Consider the following 15,911-nt stretch of genomic DNA (forward strand, 5'->3'; position numbering starts at 1 on the left):
AAAATCAAACAATGGAATTTGATTTTCCAACCCTACCCATTTTCCACAACTATTTTTCCATGGATTTCAAATTCCATGGAAAGTGACTTCCATGCAATCTCACATACCCTTACTTTATTTTTTATGCTTTAATTGTTAATATTAATTTTATCTTATGTAATTTTAATCTCACATTGACTACTTTCCATGCAATCTCACATACCCTTACTTTATTTTTTATGCTTTAATTGTTAATATTAATTTTATCTTGTGTAATTTTAATCTCACATTGACTAGGAAAAGAGTTGATTTGTAACTCTTAAATAATTGTGCTTCTATTAGAGGAAAATCCAAAGTTCCAATGAGATTTGGATCCACCGGTCCAAAAAACTTAATGCATGCACACAAAAAAAATGCAAAATCTTGAATTTATATCTTTATTTTAATTATCAATGCCATTTATTTAAAATTTTAACTGTTTTAAATTCATTTGTATTGATATATATTTTGAATCATTACAAAACGAATAGATTTGTGATTGTTCTAAACAATCACATTTTTTTATTTATATATTTTTATTTAGTCAATTTAAACATAATTTTCTTACCTTTTACTTAAAAAATTCCATTGCTTTATCATCATCAGTATACTTATATTATTCATTCTGAAAACACACCACCATCATTACACTAACCTCGTCGTCGTCGTCATCATTGTCACCGTCGTCACCATCGCCGTTAGCTCCATCTCCAACCACCTTCTCTCTCTCTCTCTCTCTCTCTCTCTCTCTCTCTCTCTCTCACCTATTCCACCACCACGTTCTCCCCTCATCATCATCTTCCTCACTTACCTCCGTCGTCGTCACCTCCGCCGCCTCCGTCACCACATCCTCCCCCCTCCCTTTTCCTCATCCTCTTCTTCTTCCTCTCCCCCTCCTCTCATCTTCTTCCTTCTTCTCCTCTTCTTCTTTTTTCTCATATTTTTTTTATGATTTTATCTAAGTAAAATCAAACAATGGAATTTGATTTTCCAACCCTACCCATTTTCCACAACTATTTTTCCATGGATTTCAAATTCCATGGAAAGTGACTTTCCATGCAATCTCACATACCCTTACTTTATTTTTTATGCTTTAATTGTTAATATTAATTTTATCTTATGTAATTTTAATCTCACATTGACTACTTTCCATGCAATCTCACATACCCTTACTTTATTTTTTATGCTTTAATTGTTAATATTAATTTTATCTTGTGTAATTTTAATCTCACATTGACTAGGAAAAGAGTTGATTTGTAACTCTTAAATAATTGTGCTTCTATTAGAGGAAAATCCAAAGTTCCAATGAGATTTGGATCCACCGGTCCAAAAACCTTAATGCATGCACACAAAAAAAATGCAAAATCTTGAATTTATATCTTTATTTTAATTATCAATGCCCATTTTATTTAAAATTTTAACTGTTTTAAATTCATTTGTATTGATATATATTTTGAATCATTACAAAACGAATAGATTTGTGATTGTTCTAAACAATCACATTTTTTTATTTATATATTTTTATTTAGTCAATTTAAACATAATTTTCTTACCTTTTACTTAAAAAATTCCATTGCTTTATCATCATCAGTATACTTATATTATTCATTCTGAAAACACACAACATCGTCGAGTTCGAATTTACGTTCTAATTAGAATACACTCTTGAAAACGTAGGTTGTTGTATCTAAAGAGCAAACTATGGTACTATAGTAGGGGCAAATTTCAACAATTATGAATTATTTCAAACTCCTTCCATAAGAAATCAATACACATTTTATAACCGAAAAAAGATCAGATTTTATTTTATTTTATTTTTTAAGAATCCTCATAAGTGAGTTTTCAAAAAATTAAGATTATGCAAATCATAAATTATGGAAATTTTTGGGTTTCTCTCCAATCTTGATGTCCGTTTGCACTAATTATTAGTTGTCAGGATATGCACATTCTAAAATCTGATATGCGCATTCTAAAATCTGAGATATATTTCATGAGAGGTTCTTACACACTTTCAAGTCCCCCCCCCCCCCCCCCCCCCCCCCCCAACATGATGAATACATGACCTCTTTACTACAAATACAAATTGAATCATACTGGAGTGACCTCAAGATTGTACCTTATATCAGACATCTTGATGTGAAAATGTGTAGGAACCATAGATGCTTGCATCGAGATATGAGTCAAAAAGCAAATTGACCTGAAACAACTCAACTTAAAACAGAAGCAGCGCACATGTACAGGCATAGCAACATATACTCAGACAGAAGTACCTTGAACTCTATCAACTGCATCAGACGTTTTTACAAGAACCAACACAAGACAAACAAATGGATTTTCAGAGAAACTTGATTCGTGTTTCTATATCAAAATAACATGAACAATGAAGGCTAGTGTCAGCCAAGGAACATGAATGCTGCAGTGACAAATAGCCAAGAAAGACAAGTAACAGCAAGCTAGGCTGCTTGTGGGAGTGAAAATGCAGCTGAAGAGATCACCAAGGATGTAACAAGTTGATTACTTTAAGCAAAGTACGATCCAATCAGACTAGGATCCAAGTGTCAAACTGAGTTTCATGCAATTGCAAAATTTACAGTAAACTACCTGAAGCTTAGGTCAGAATACAAAAGAAACATATTTAATGGTTGTATAACAGCGTATCTCATATTTACTTTGATGTCCATATATAGACCTGTCCCCCGGCTGTGGCTCCTGCTAGTGTCCCAACTCTGTATGGATGAGCAGCAAGTCGGCTTGGAATTGCAGATAAGAGTGGGCTTTGTAACGTTACCATTTTTCTGTTAATGGCAGATATGACATCCACTCCCCTTCCCATATTACCAACGAAGACATGAGAATCATCCCAACCCCATATAGCTCTGTTCATGCTTGGAAGAGAAAAATTGTGTGGCCATTATTTTCTATAGCTGTTAAACTATCCACTATTTAAATTTAGAATGATAAGGTAAAATAACATTGGAATAAGAACATTATAATGGCTGTTATATTGAAAACAACAATAACAAATAAATAGCAAAACGGGTAATATATTATGGTGCATTACATAACAAATAAAGTAACGGAGGAGTGGCGTACCATTATAATGGCATTATAACCACCATTTTAAACCATGGTAAGAACCCAGACTAGGCCAGGCATTGGTAAAATGAGATTTTGAAAAGCAAAAGCGATGCTCACAATGCCAGGTGTATTAAAATATGGGTGTATATCATTAAAAGAGATTTCAAGGAGCTTGACCCGAAGGAAGTGCAAGTGTAGGCCTTAACTTGTTAACCAACTAACCACTCCAAAAACCAATATGTTCGAGAGGGGGAGAACTATGAATATAAGAGGGTCACAGGGCTTAACTGGGGTATGACACACCCGAGAGTGAAGGAAAATATACTCAACATGACTCACTACATTAGAAAACGTTGGCTGAGAAGCCGTAATGCACCAGTACCAAAGCCCCTCCTATGCGCATTAGGTTGTTAGGCTTCATCCCCCTAATGGGGGGCAGGGCGCTACTTCTTTAGAGTGTAGTGTAATCAGGGCATGCTTTAGTGTAATCAGGGGGCTTACTTCTTTAGACTGAGAAGCCATAATGCACCAGTACCAAAGCCCCTCCTATGCGCATTAGGTTGTTAGGCTTCATCCCCCTAATGGGGGGCAGGGCACTACTTCTTTAGAGTGTAGTGTAATCAGGGCATGCTTTAGTATAATCAGGGGGCTTACTTCTTTAGACTGAGAAGCCATAATGCACCAGTACCAAATCCCCTCCTATGCGCATTAGGTTGTTAGGCTTCATCCCCCTAATGGGGAGCGGGGGCCTACTTCTTTATAGTGTAGTGTAATCAGGGCATCCTTTGAGCCAAAAGATCATTTTCCAGTCCTAGGATCCTAACTGAGGAAAAGGACTCTTATCCACTGAAGATGGGTCTCGAAATTGCATCAAGGGGTTGTTGGAAGTCTTTCCCTGAGTAAAACTTTTATTTTATTTCTTTAACATAAAAAATACAGGTGAAACAAACATTGGTTACATCTTTAGATCATGGATAACAAGGTGTAAGAATTTCATGAAATTGTACAAGGGTCATTCCGAGTTCACACAAGCAATGTCAGATAGAGGGTCCCTTGTCAAATTTTACTAGAAAACATCAAGTGTCTTGTTTCCACAAGCAATTATTAACATTTTATCCAAATCAAAATCATACCTGAAAGAAGAAATCCATCTCCCAGTCTGATTATTATGGTAAATCATGGACATGTCCGTGAAATCAACTCCATTCAGTATTCCAATTTGGTCATCAATACTATATAAAGAGATTGTAACAGAAAAGATCAGCAACTATTGTTACATATAACCCAGTGAAATACTAAAAGTAGGAATCTGGAAATCTTTATTCTTATTTTTCAGCATTTAATGGGTAAAGTGGCCGCTTTGAAGCCAGCTGAACATAAGAAGTCACACTGCCACCAGCCTGATCGCGTTTAAGGAATTTTAATTTACAGTACTTTGCAGCATATGGACGGAACTCAATTGCGTATTTTAGTACTCGATTAAGTTTTGATTAAGCTCAGACTTGACACCAGTATGGTTTTGTGTTTAAAATGTGTTCCTTCAAATGACGGCAGCAACAAAATATTAGTTCAGTCAATAACCCCAAAAATTAATGAACAAAAGAGGTCCTGCATTTCTGTGAAAATAAACAAGCATGCAAAACAATTAGGGTAAATTTGGTTTGGCATTATTCCATGACGACCCCTTAACCTTTTCGACAATTGCACTTACCTCCTCTTTCACACTGTTAAATTTCAGATGCTATTTTACTACTTTACCCTCTAATGTTGTCTTTTATTTATACTAAAAATTAAATTAAATTTTGAAACTATAAACTGTCCCTGTCTAAGCATTCACAACAAAACCCATTTTTTTCACAGGGATAGTTTTGTTTAGAAAAAAGAACTACATTTTAAAAGGGAAAAATTGTCGTTATAAAAGGTAAAAGAAAAAATCATTTTTTAACTGTATGGTTGGCGGCAAGTAGACGGAGGGGGGAGGGGGGTAAGTGAACCCATAAGATAACTATAAGGTAGGTAAGTGCAACTGTTGAAACGTTAGGGGATCGACATAGAATTATGCCAAATCATAGGGGGTGTAAGAGTAATTTACGCAAACAATTACTACAAACCTTGTGGTTGCAAGACAACTTCCACTTGGTGAGAAGTAAGCAGAATGAACAGCTCTTTTATGATCTACCATCTTCAGTGTTTTCGGCTTATTTGTATTAATACTTCTCAAATCCCAAATGCAAGCAGTCCCATCCGTGGAACTTGTAGCCATCAGGTTTGTGTTTTCTGAGCTGAAATCTATGGTGTTGATCCTTCGTTCATGTAATATCCATGAGTTTGACGGTTTTTTGGTTCTCTGATCCAAAACATTCAACTCTCCATGAGCCCCACCAAAATATAAGGACTTCACATCATGTGGCCGATGAGAAAGAGATAAAATGGAATCATCACAGGAATAAAGCAGATAAAATGACTCCTTTTCAACATCCATGAAACGGATGAAACCATCTAAGCAGCTTGTGAAAACCTGCATATATGGCATTGGAACAAACTAAATTAGGTCCACATATATAACATTACTAAAGTAAGTGGACTACATAAGCGAGAAGTTCAATGCCATGCAGAAGTAATGGAATGCTAGATGTGGGGCTTCTCATTGAAAGAAAAGGACAGATGTTTGTAGAGGAAATAGAATAGCTGAACAGATAGATACAGCAAAAAAGAACGCAACCTTGGTGAGACTTTAGCGAATTAAACAAATATTCACAATTCAGTCATTATTTTTCTAACGTAAACGGAGTCAGGGAAGATATTGTAAACAAAAGAGAATTAAACAACTAGTTATCCACAGAAAAGTTGAGTGAGGATGCAAAGATATTTGGGTGCTCAACCACGTGTCACGCACCAAGCCACACTGAGGAAGACCATCATTCTAGTGCACCAAACTTTGGACAAGCTATGCAGAAATAAGGGTGTCAATGGATAATTGAAATTCGAATCCGAATTCGAATTCGAATTCGAAAAATCGGATATTATCCGAAAATTTCGGGTGTCGGATTCGGATTCGGATGTTATTTAAAATTCGAATGAATTTCGGACACGAATTTGGATATTGCGATATCCGATTCGATAATATCCGCTCCGATATAACATATGTATTCTATATTCATGTTTTACAACAAAATATTTATATATATATACATATGTTGTATATTCCTGTTTTACAACAAAAACTTTATTTCTTTTTATCTCTCTCTCTCTCTCTCTCTCTCTCTCTCTCTCTCTCGGTCGAACACTCGAACCCATTCTGTAACTCAACGGCTCAGCCATCGCCATTGCCATCGGCCATCGCCCTTCAGGCTTCATCGTCTTCAAGATTTCAACCGTTCAACGATCTCAACCCCTCGCAGTCTGGCACTCACCTCACCGTTGGAATCTCTCTCAGTGGCTCAGCCCGACAGGCGACAAGTCGACAACCCCTCGCGGTCACGACATCGCCGTTAGACTCGTTGCTGGTACTCATTCTCCCTCTCCCTCTCTCCTTCTTGCAGATCTTGGAAAGCTGCTTTCCATAATTTCGGATATAAATTTCGAATATTTTCAGATATAAATTTTGGATAATTTCGAATTTAAATTTCGGATAATTTTCGAATATTAAATTTCCGATTCAAATCGGATAATATCGGATATCCGATAATTTTTTCGGATACGAATTCGAATATTCATTAGTGATATCCGATCGGATTCGGATTCGAATTCGGATATCGTTAAAAAATTTCGGATTCGAATTCGGATATAGCATTATCCGATCAGATATGTATCCATTGACAGCCCTATGCAGAAATTACCATGAAAATAAGTGAATTTCAAAGCTAGTTCTAGAATGCTTATTAAGGTCCCAAAATTCGAAATAAAATGTAATAACCAAGCTAGTTTAATATTGGAGATTCCATAAAAATAATCCAAAGCAATCAGAATCCTAACCCCAAATAATTTTGAACTGATGGTGTTCATGTTCCACGCAGAAAGGCATCTGATAGGTCATTCAAAGATGATTTCCATGAACACCAAAAGCATGCCTAACTGCCTATCTAGTACATTTTTTTTCAGTAACTGCTCATCTAATATTTCAAGAACTTCTATACACTCAATCCATATTTATTTACCAAGCAAAAAAGGAATTATTTAAAATATATATATATTTGAATTAAGCTGGCTCATAAAAAATTACTACTGTGTATTCACTACTTGTTAGCATGGGAATTATTAGCTCTTATCCAGATTGTATATGTATCCACCACATATCTGATTTATGCAAAAACAGTCAAATTGATTATAAAAACGAACATAATTTTCAAATATTGAATATGTACTCCATGGCTTTTCTTGCACTAGAAATTTAGGAATTCTATGCTAAAGACCATGCCACATAGCAACATGTGGCAGCCTCAGCCAAATAGCTATACCTTTGAGAAACTATAAACAAGATGGAAAAGAAGGGAAATGTGAAAATCAAAAAATTGTCCTTTGTGGATGATGAGGCACCCATAAGGTATATTGGAGATGACGGTTCGATGAAGCATGATAGAATTCAAGTCAATGTGGAGATTATTTGATAATTGTCTCAAACTCTCTTCGTTTGTGGGTGAGAGTATCGGTCTTTCTCTTGATCGAAACATTGCCTCAAGACAAGATTTTAAACCTTGTCTAAACATACAAGTCTCAGCCATTGTACTCAATAATCCAACACCAAGAAACATTCCTTGGGTGTGCAAACATGTAATGTTGCAACGTTTGTTCAAATCCAGGTGAGACTTTCAATATGGCAGTATATATAATACAATGGAACGAAAAAATAAACTATTTAAATAAATAAAAAAACCTTTGAATTGGTAAAATATATGCACCTAGTGACAATAATTTTGAGAATTCAAAGAACCAATCTACCATATCTTTGATACCCAATATGCCATACCTTAGATAGAGAAAATGGTTGAATCAAAATCCCCGAAATGGGACCTGTATGAGGGTGATACAGATAAATTCCATCATTGCCCTCCTCCTCACATTCTACATCCCAAATCGCAATGTTCCCACGCTTGTTCCCAGCAACAATCACAACCCGATCATCCGAAGGAAAGAACTCGACAGTAGATATCTTTTCAGGTATTACCCGTGCAATATTCTCCGGTTTCAAGACCAACGACTCTAAATCGAGATCTCTATCCAATTTCCTCTTAATCGAGTAAGCCAATGGGGCATTTTCCGACATACCCTTGATGGTATTGATGAGATTTTCATCATTAGAGCTACTGATATTCACATCTTGCATACGGAGACAAACCGATTCTCTGCGGTTAGGGCTTGGTTGGGTTGAGAATTTGAGGGATTTAACTGAGGAGGATACAGTCTCGTCTTTGATGGCATCTCTGGTGGAGGATTCAGGAGATATTCCTCTGGTACGAAGGGATCGTCGGATTACGATGGGAATTTCAGATTTAGGCTTCTTTTGTGGAGTAATTTTGAAACTTTTGGTTTCGACTCTGCCATGAAAAAGTTGAAGAATAGCAAATGTGAGAAAAGCAAAGACCTTTGTGTGTGTGAGTGAGTGTGAGTGTGTGTGTGTGTGTGTGTGTGTGTGTGTGTGTGTGTGGTGTGTGTGTGTGTGTGTGTGTGTGTGTGAGAGAGAGAGAGAGAGAGGACCTTTGACGCTTAGTTGCAGTAGAGAGTTCGGTAGCTTTGGTATGGATCTTGAGAGAAGCCATCATCTCATCGTTGCGCTTTATGTTCTCCAGTCTTCTTCGTTCGTACTCTGTTAAAGGTTGAGACGCCATTAGAGAGAGCTCGCGAGCAGAGAGAGAGAGAGAGGGGTTGTGCTCGGTTATTTGTGACTTCTATTTATTAACGTATAACGATTATATTGCTGTAAGTACGCGGGAAAATGAAAATGGCGGGAAAAAAATTTGTGATGATCGACATCGAACATCGTCAATTGATGAGGAGATTGGCATCGAATCGAATGTGAGATTGTGAGAAAGCGTGGTGTGGGATCTGGGATGTTGTTGTTTTGTTGGTACTTAGAACTCAAACAAGTATAGAAATATTAGTCCCACATCGCTCAGAAGAAAAGAACCCAAGTCACAACACACTATATAAACTACGATAGAAAGTATAGGCAAATCACGCAGCCGCGCGGTGAGCACAGAGCGAACTATTCTTTCGCCTTTTACTAAAGAATACCGTGTGCTCGCCGCACTCAGCGGCATACGCCTATTTTTTGAGGGTTTCATCTTTTAAGGTTGAAATCCTAACAAAATAAATTAAATTATTTCTATATTATTTATGTAACTACATATTAGTTTATAGGATTTGTATTTTTAACATCGTAAAATAAACAGAAACCACACTCGAGCTTTTATGAATTTTAATTTTATATAATAAAATAATCCAATTTACTTGTAAAGTGAAAATTTGATAAAGCAACGTGTTTTTGAAATTGATCTCAAAATAAATGTATTAAGATGTTAGTTTTCATGATAAACTTTAATTTATATTAAAATCGAATATGTTTAGAGAAAATCCCAATGCACCATATCAAAATGTTTAAGTTGAATCTTTATTTGCTCTTTCGAAAAAACTTTGGAACTTTTCGTGAGCATACATCCTCATACCCAATTCGTTGAATCTACGACCATAACACTTCTGAACTACCCAACATTTAATCCATTAAATAACTTAGGAAAATGCTCAAGTAGCATTGAAATTGAGTTGGGACATTGTTTACGTGGATGTGTCTAAAGAACCATAGAAACTTTTCATCGACATAAAAGTGAGATGCATCTATGGTTCTGTGCACACCAATGTCTCAAACAATGTCAATTTCAATATTCCAAATAGGCTTGTTAATGAGTTGTCAAAATTTTGAATCCGATATAAATTCAAATTTATAATTTTGGATTTGAAACATATTACAAATAATAATTATATTTATTTAATAAATAACATTTTTTTCCTTTAAAAACTCAATATCATTTTGTTTTGTTTCATTATCCCTTCTCCACTCTTCCTCAATTTAAAAACTCGATATCATTTTGTTTTGTTCCACTACCCAATCTCCCTTCACCCTTCTCCGCTCTCCATCAATTTTAAACAAGGAGTGAGAGTGGCCATCCACCTTTGTATAAACTCTTCCCCAACGACCTATCTTTATATAAACTCTCACCAATACTAAATTACCTAGTGTTGATGAAGAATGAATTAACCTATATTACCTAGTATCAATGATGAGGAATGAATTAACCTGAACAACCCAACTTGACTACGGTTCGGATTGAACATTAAATGCCAAAAGTCGAGTTGGGCAAGAGCGTGGGTTGGTGTTTGTCAAGATTGGATTGGGCGCAGGCCAACCCAACCCACCCAAGTTGCAGCCCTAAGAGAAACAGATATCATCAAATATCTGAAAAATAAATCAGATTTGAATTGGGTCATTGATTAATGATAACTATCTGATTCAGATATCTGGGAAAAAAATCAGATTCAGATTTGGATATTGCTATATTCGATCCAATTAATATCCATTGCCGACCCTAATTCCAGATTGATGAAATTTTCATGTTAATGTAATTGCAAAGTGTTGCATCATATAGCACCCTAAACCACCTGTGTAGTGTTCCCTTTACACCACCCTGAGGTTCCCAACCCTGGATAGAGGATAGTTACATCAGGTTAATTAGATGTATAAAATCCACCACCCCCTAAAATTAGGTCATTACATATGCAGTTTGCTGTGACAACAATCACAATGTTTAGCTGCTGGAACAATGGAGAAGCTGAACGATAAAAATAAAGCAAAACCACATTGATCGAAAAGAAGGCAAATTTAAACAGAAGGGCACATATGTAAAGCAAGATTACTGGAAACTTTCAGACACAAGTACCTTGAACTCTACGAACTGCATCAGATGTTTTTAAAAGAACCAACAAAAGACAAACAGAGAGATTTTTACAAAATCTTGATTCAAGTTTCCATATTAAAACTACAAAAACAATGAAGGCCAGTGTTACCCAAGGAACATGAATGCTGTTTCAACAAGAAGCCAAGAAAGACTAGTAACAGTGACGTAAGTTGACTGTGAAAGTGTAAATGCAGCTAAAGAGAGCCAAATTTTGTAATCTGGGTGCGATGAGGATGTAAGAAGTAGATTACTTCAAGCAAAGTAACGCTCTAATCAGACTAGGAGCAGTTTTAAATATCTAAGATGGTAAGGTGGGGGTTGAAGTAGCTAAAATAACTAAATGAGCTAAAATCTAAAAGACTGGTGAACGTTTCCAAGTAAGCGAAAAACTTGCATCTGTGATCCATAAATTAGAATCAACAAGCACACAACAATAACATATTTGGCAGAAAGAACCTCAACTTCACACTATCTTGAACAAAACATTAATTGGAAAACAATGTACTATTTGATCAAGGGTAAAGAACCAAAACACACCTTAAAGCTTGAAGAGAAACCAAAAATGCTTAAAATCGGGGTCAAGAAACTTTAAATTGGATGATACGATGGTATCGTTTTCTCCCAAACATTTACTTAACCATTTTATTTCACACAATCCACGATGTTATAATAGTCTAGCACATCAAACTTCAAAAGGAAAAAAAAAAAAAAAGAGTTAGGCCATTGATGCAGCCCAACATAAAACTATGTGCAAATTCATTTGAAATCAACCGGTGGTAAATTAAATTTTATACTCCATAAATAGAACAATAATGAACTGGAATTTCCCATTCAATATGAAGATAAGATCATAAATGAAAACATATCAGCAAGAATTAACACACCACACTTTTACAAAGAGAACTTCAATGAGAAGCAAACTGGAAATCCTCATGAATTATTTTTTTTGATAAATATAAAAAATCCTCATGAATTATAAAGAAGTCTCTTTATCTCAACTCCATTTCAAACCAACTTCTTCAAGGCACATACAACATACAAGTGCTGAAATTAAGACCTATTTCTCTGAGATTAATGCAACCAAAGCTGACCCATTTCTTAAGAAACATTTTCATAATCACTGCAAAGTTGCTAACCTGACCCAACTATGGTTTTAAAACTCGTTTTGATGTCTCGTCTATGAATGAAACCAAGTTGTCTCGGACAAGATATCCAATTTATTTGAATTGTCTCAGACGAGATTTGAAAAAATGACTTAGAATTAGAACAAACCATGTCTTTGAGACAACTAGTCAACTCATCTCTTTTGTGGACGATACCGAGTGCCGAGACAACTCGGACAAGATTTAAAACCATGCTAACTATAGCTGGCATCTTCCAAATCAAATTCAATTATTCTGTACAAACACCCAAATTGACAGACAACAGATGCTAATTAATACAAAGTGGTTACAGTGCAGAGGTAAAATAAGGTGGCCAACAATGGTACGAGAGATCACCAACGAAATCATCAGTGCAGGTACATGACCCAGTTAAGATCAAGTTCACTTATCAAACAAACACTAATAAGAAACGCATACAAGCTAAGAATAACAAAATATAATGTTCCATGACTCCATTATCAAAGTAAACACAATGGCAATCAATAGCAGTTTTAATAATAAACAGCAGATCAGAAGAACTCAGAACCCTGTAACAAAATTGACCAGATTTTTCCAAAACTTGGGAAATGTTCACCGAATTGGGAACCAGAAGCTAAATCGGCAAAACAACAAATTAATTGGCATCTTGCCGATACCAACATCTTCAACCTGCATTCTTCTTTTTTTCCAGAATCGTATTAAACATTCTTTTATTTTTTTTATTTCCAAAATAAGAACCTTGATTTTTATCTAAGAATCCATTATTTTCAACCTCTTATATACCCTCACATTTTATCTTCTTCAACCTTCAAATCTCAGGAACAATATAGGGTTTTTAGGGAGGTTGAAGATGATGGAAAAAAGACTACAAACAATACAACCATTAGATAGCACAAGATTCGGCAAACCGTTTAAGAACTAACAAAAACCAATCTCATAGAACAAAACAAACCATTTAGAAACTAAGAACCAAACACCAATATCATCATAAAGTCATAAACCCTAATAAAGGATTCTTTGTTGTTTCAAAAATACTAAATTTACCAAATACAATACGATATTATCCTCTCATTTGTTCTTGCAGAAATTAAAACCCTAATTCGATCGAAAGATCCAAAACCTCAGAACCCTAGCTTGGTACGGCGCCAGTGCCTGCGCTTCGCATTGTACCTAACAGTGCGACAAGAAGAGATCGATTGGAAACTGAACTTATAGATCTAAAAACAGTTTTCTAAGATCGATTAGAGATCGAGAGATGCAAACCTAATGGTGTTATCAGTTCTCATGCGGATCCAGTGAGGGATGGGCCTGTTCTGCCTCATCTTCTTCGCTAGTTTCTTCTTGATTATGAAGGTTTTATGTGACGGCTGTAGATCAAACGAAGACCAAATCAAACACTGTAATAGATCCAAAAAAAAACAATATAAGAGAGAGAGAGTCACCATTTTCGCTTCTGGTTCAGCTAGGACGGTACGTTTGAGACGACCAGAAGCGATTCCGTCTACAAAGCTAACGAAAGAAACCCTAATTTCTTAAGTTTCCTATTTATATACAGAAGAACAATTCGCAACTAAACACGAACTGTTTTATTGATAGAGATAACCTATAAATTGACACGTGGCAACTCATTTTCAACACAAAGCCATCACCCCGTCCATATTTTGGCGCAGGCCTGGGTGAAATTAGTTATTTCTATACGTTTGATTGTTAGAGCCTCTCGTATCTATAAAAAAGTAAATATCGGGGTGCCAACATCAGATTTAAGGTTGTAAATAAGTAAAAAGATGGTGTGCCAACAACACTACTTTCTTGGGGTGTAAATAAGTAAATGTTGATGTGGCAACATCAGATTTGTAAATAAGTAAAAGTTGGTGTGCCAACAACAATCACTTAATTGGGGTGTCAACCAATTAATTAATGTAGTTTTAAAACTCATCTTCGTCTTCTTCTCCAAGTTTAGGCCTGTCAATGGATGGTCGAAATCCAAATTTAAATTCGAAAAATCGGATATTATCCGAAATTTTCAAATATCGAATTCAAATTTAGATAATTTTGAATATCTGATATCATTTTCGGATATTAATGAATTCGATTTGATAATATCGGATCCGAAATCAAAAATAAATAAATATATTTTTTATTTTTATTTTAAAATAAATGATTTTTTTTTAGGGTTAAAACAATAAAACATATTACAAACTTATCTTTCCCATTCGAGTCTTCGAGACACAGAAACCTCAGCCCTCAAGGCCTTCAACAACCTTAGCGACCCAGTCCCTCATCGCCTCACGATCTCACCTCGTCCTCACGATCTCACCTCGTCCTCACGACTTCAACCCCTCGTGGTCACGGCCTCACCTTCGGCATCGGTGTTGAAATATATATATATATATATATGGGCCAGGTTCAAACGACAACCATTTCAACACACATATAGACAACGTGTTTTGTCTTATATGGGCAAAAATGTTTGGAATAGGCTGATTTTTTGTGAGGATGATCTCTGTGGTGAAGAGATCATCCTTGCCAAAAATCAGCTCATTATGAAACTTCTAGACCGTCAAATTTTTGTAAATCAATTTTGATGGGGTTACAAGTTTTGGAATGTGATGATTTTTTGCCAGGATGATCCCCTCATCACAAAGATCATCCTCACAAAAAATCAGCCCATTCCAAACTTTTTTGCCCATATAAGACAAACACGTTGTCTATATGTGTGTCGCAATGTGTGTCGCAGGAACCTGACCCTATATATATATGGGAAATGTTCAGCGCAAAACATTTTGACAAACATTTTGGCGCCGTCCGATTTAACGCAAATGAACGGATCAGATTCAATCTCTTCGATTTAACGTATAACTTATCCGTTTTCAATTAATTACAGTGCCATCCTTATACTTTCCATTATTTAGTGTTACCTCCCTCTCTCATTAAACTAAAACAAACTGAGAGTGAGACTCTCCATTCTCTCTCTCTCGAATGGATTCTCTCTCAAACCCTCTCTCTCTCTCTCTCTCACTAACTCGCAAACCCTCGCTCGACCTCTCTCTCGCGAACTTTCATTCTCTCTCTCTCTCAAATCCTCTCGAATGAACTCTCATTCTCTCTCTCTTTCAAACCCTCTCAAATCCCTCTAGCTCTCGACAGAACTCGATAGATTACGAGAGCACAATATGGATCTAGGGACGAAGCGAGTTAAATAGGAGAGCCACCACACCAGTCTTTCTCATACGGCCTCTACTACATCTAAATCGATAGAAAAACTGAAAATTCAAAAATCGTGTCTACCGAATGGAATCACGTCCACGCCCCTCCCTTCCTTTATCAATCAGATAGTGATTGAAAGCTTGATTTCTGATTATCCGATTCCTCTTTTGTTGTCCAGCTTTTACAACAAAATAAGATAGAGCCGTTGGATATTGATCGAGGGTTTGAGAGAGTGAGAGAGAGGGGTTCTGTCGAGAGGGACGTAGTTGGAGCTAGAGAGCGATAATGAGAGAGTGAGAGAGGGGGTTTCAATGAAAAAGAGAGGGTTCCACAGAACTCTCTGTTTTTTTTTTTTTGTTCGATTGAGTTTAAAGAGAAGAAGGAGGAAATACGAAATAATATGTTATTGAGGGATGGCGCTGTAAATAAATATAAAGTTTATAACTTAACGCAGATAGATGTTGGTTTTAATCTTGTCCGTCTGATTTCTTCGTATCTGACGGCTCCAAAATGTTTG

General features: G+C 36.0%; 2 protein-coding genes and 1 non-coding gene across 4 annotated transcripts; 1 reads left to right on the forward strand and 2 right to left on the reverse strand.

The window, feature by feature from the left end:
• Positions 1 to 2,572: 2,572 nt before the first annotated feature.
• Positions 2,573 to 9,387, reverse strand: LOC147392682 (uncharacterized). 2 transcript variants are annotated; one of them, XM_086456102.1, is made up of 5 exons: positions 8,791 to 9,387; positions 8,063 to 8,630; positions 5,208 to 5,614; positions 4,230 to 4,328; positions 2,573 to 2,903 (listed from the first exon to the last, which is right to left on the reverse strand). In XM_086456102.1, the coding sequence occupies exons 1-5, from the start codon at positions 8,919 to 8,921 to the stop codon at positions 2,684 to 2,686; spliced, it is 1,425 nt and encodes a 474-aa protein (XP_086312228.1). In that variant the 5' UTR covers positions 8,922 to 9,387; the 3' UTR covers positions 2,573 to 2,683. The 2 variants fall into 2 exon arrangements, with proteins under 2 accessions (XP_086312228.1, XP_086312229.1); XM_086456103.1 differs by having other exon boundaries at positions 2,573 to 2,894; positions 8,791 to 9,385.
• On the forward strand, positions 9,274 to 9,388 carry LOC147392683 (U5 spliceosomal RNA). Its single transcript, XR_015182477.1, has one exon. It is a non-coding gene; the product is annotated as a U5 spliceosomal RNA (small nuclear RNA).
• A 3,753-nt stretch (positions 9,389 to 13,141) lies between these two features.
• Positions 13,142 to 13,781, reverse strand: LOC147392684 (large ribosomal subunit protein eL39-like). Its single transcript, XM_086456104.1, has 3 exons — positions 13,630 to 13,781; positions 13,451 to 13,554; positions 13,142 to 13,357 (listed from the first exon to the last, which is right to left on the reverse strand). Exons 1-3 carry the CDS (start codon positions 13,630 to 13,632, stop codon positions 13,309 to 13,311), a joined length of 156 nt encoding a protein of 51 aa, XP_086312230.1. The 5' UTR covers positions 13,633 to 13,781; the 3' UTR covers positions 13,142 to 13,308.
• Positions 13,782 to 15,911: the final 2,130 nt, after the last annotated feature.

Source organism: Akebia trifoliata, chromosome 10 (genome assembly GCF_017979445.1).
Source record: "Akebia trifoliata isolate Shusen 1 chromosome 10, ASM1797944v1, whole genome shotgun sequence".
Lineage (NCBI taxonomy): Eukaryota > Viridiplantae > Streptophyta > Magnoliopsida > Ranunculales > Lardizabalaceae > Akebia > Akebia trifoliata.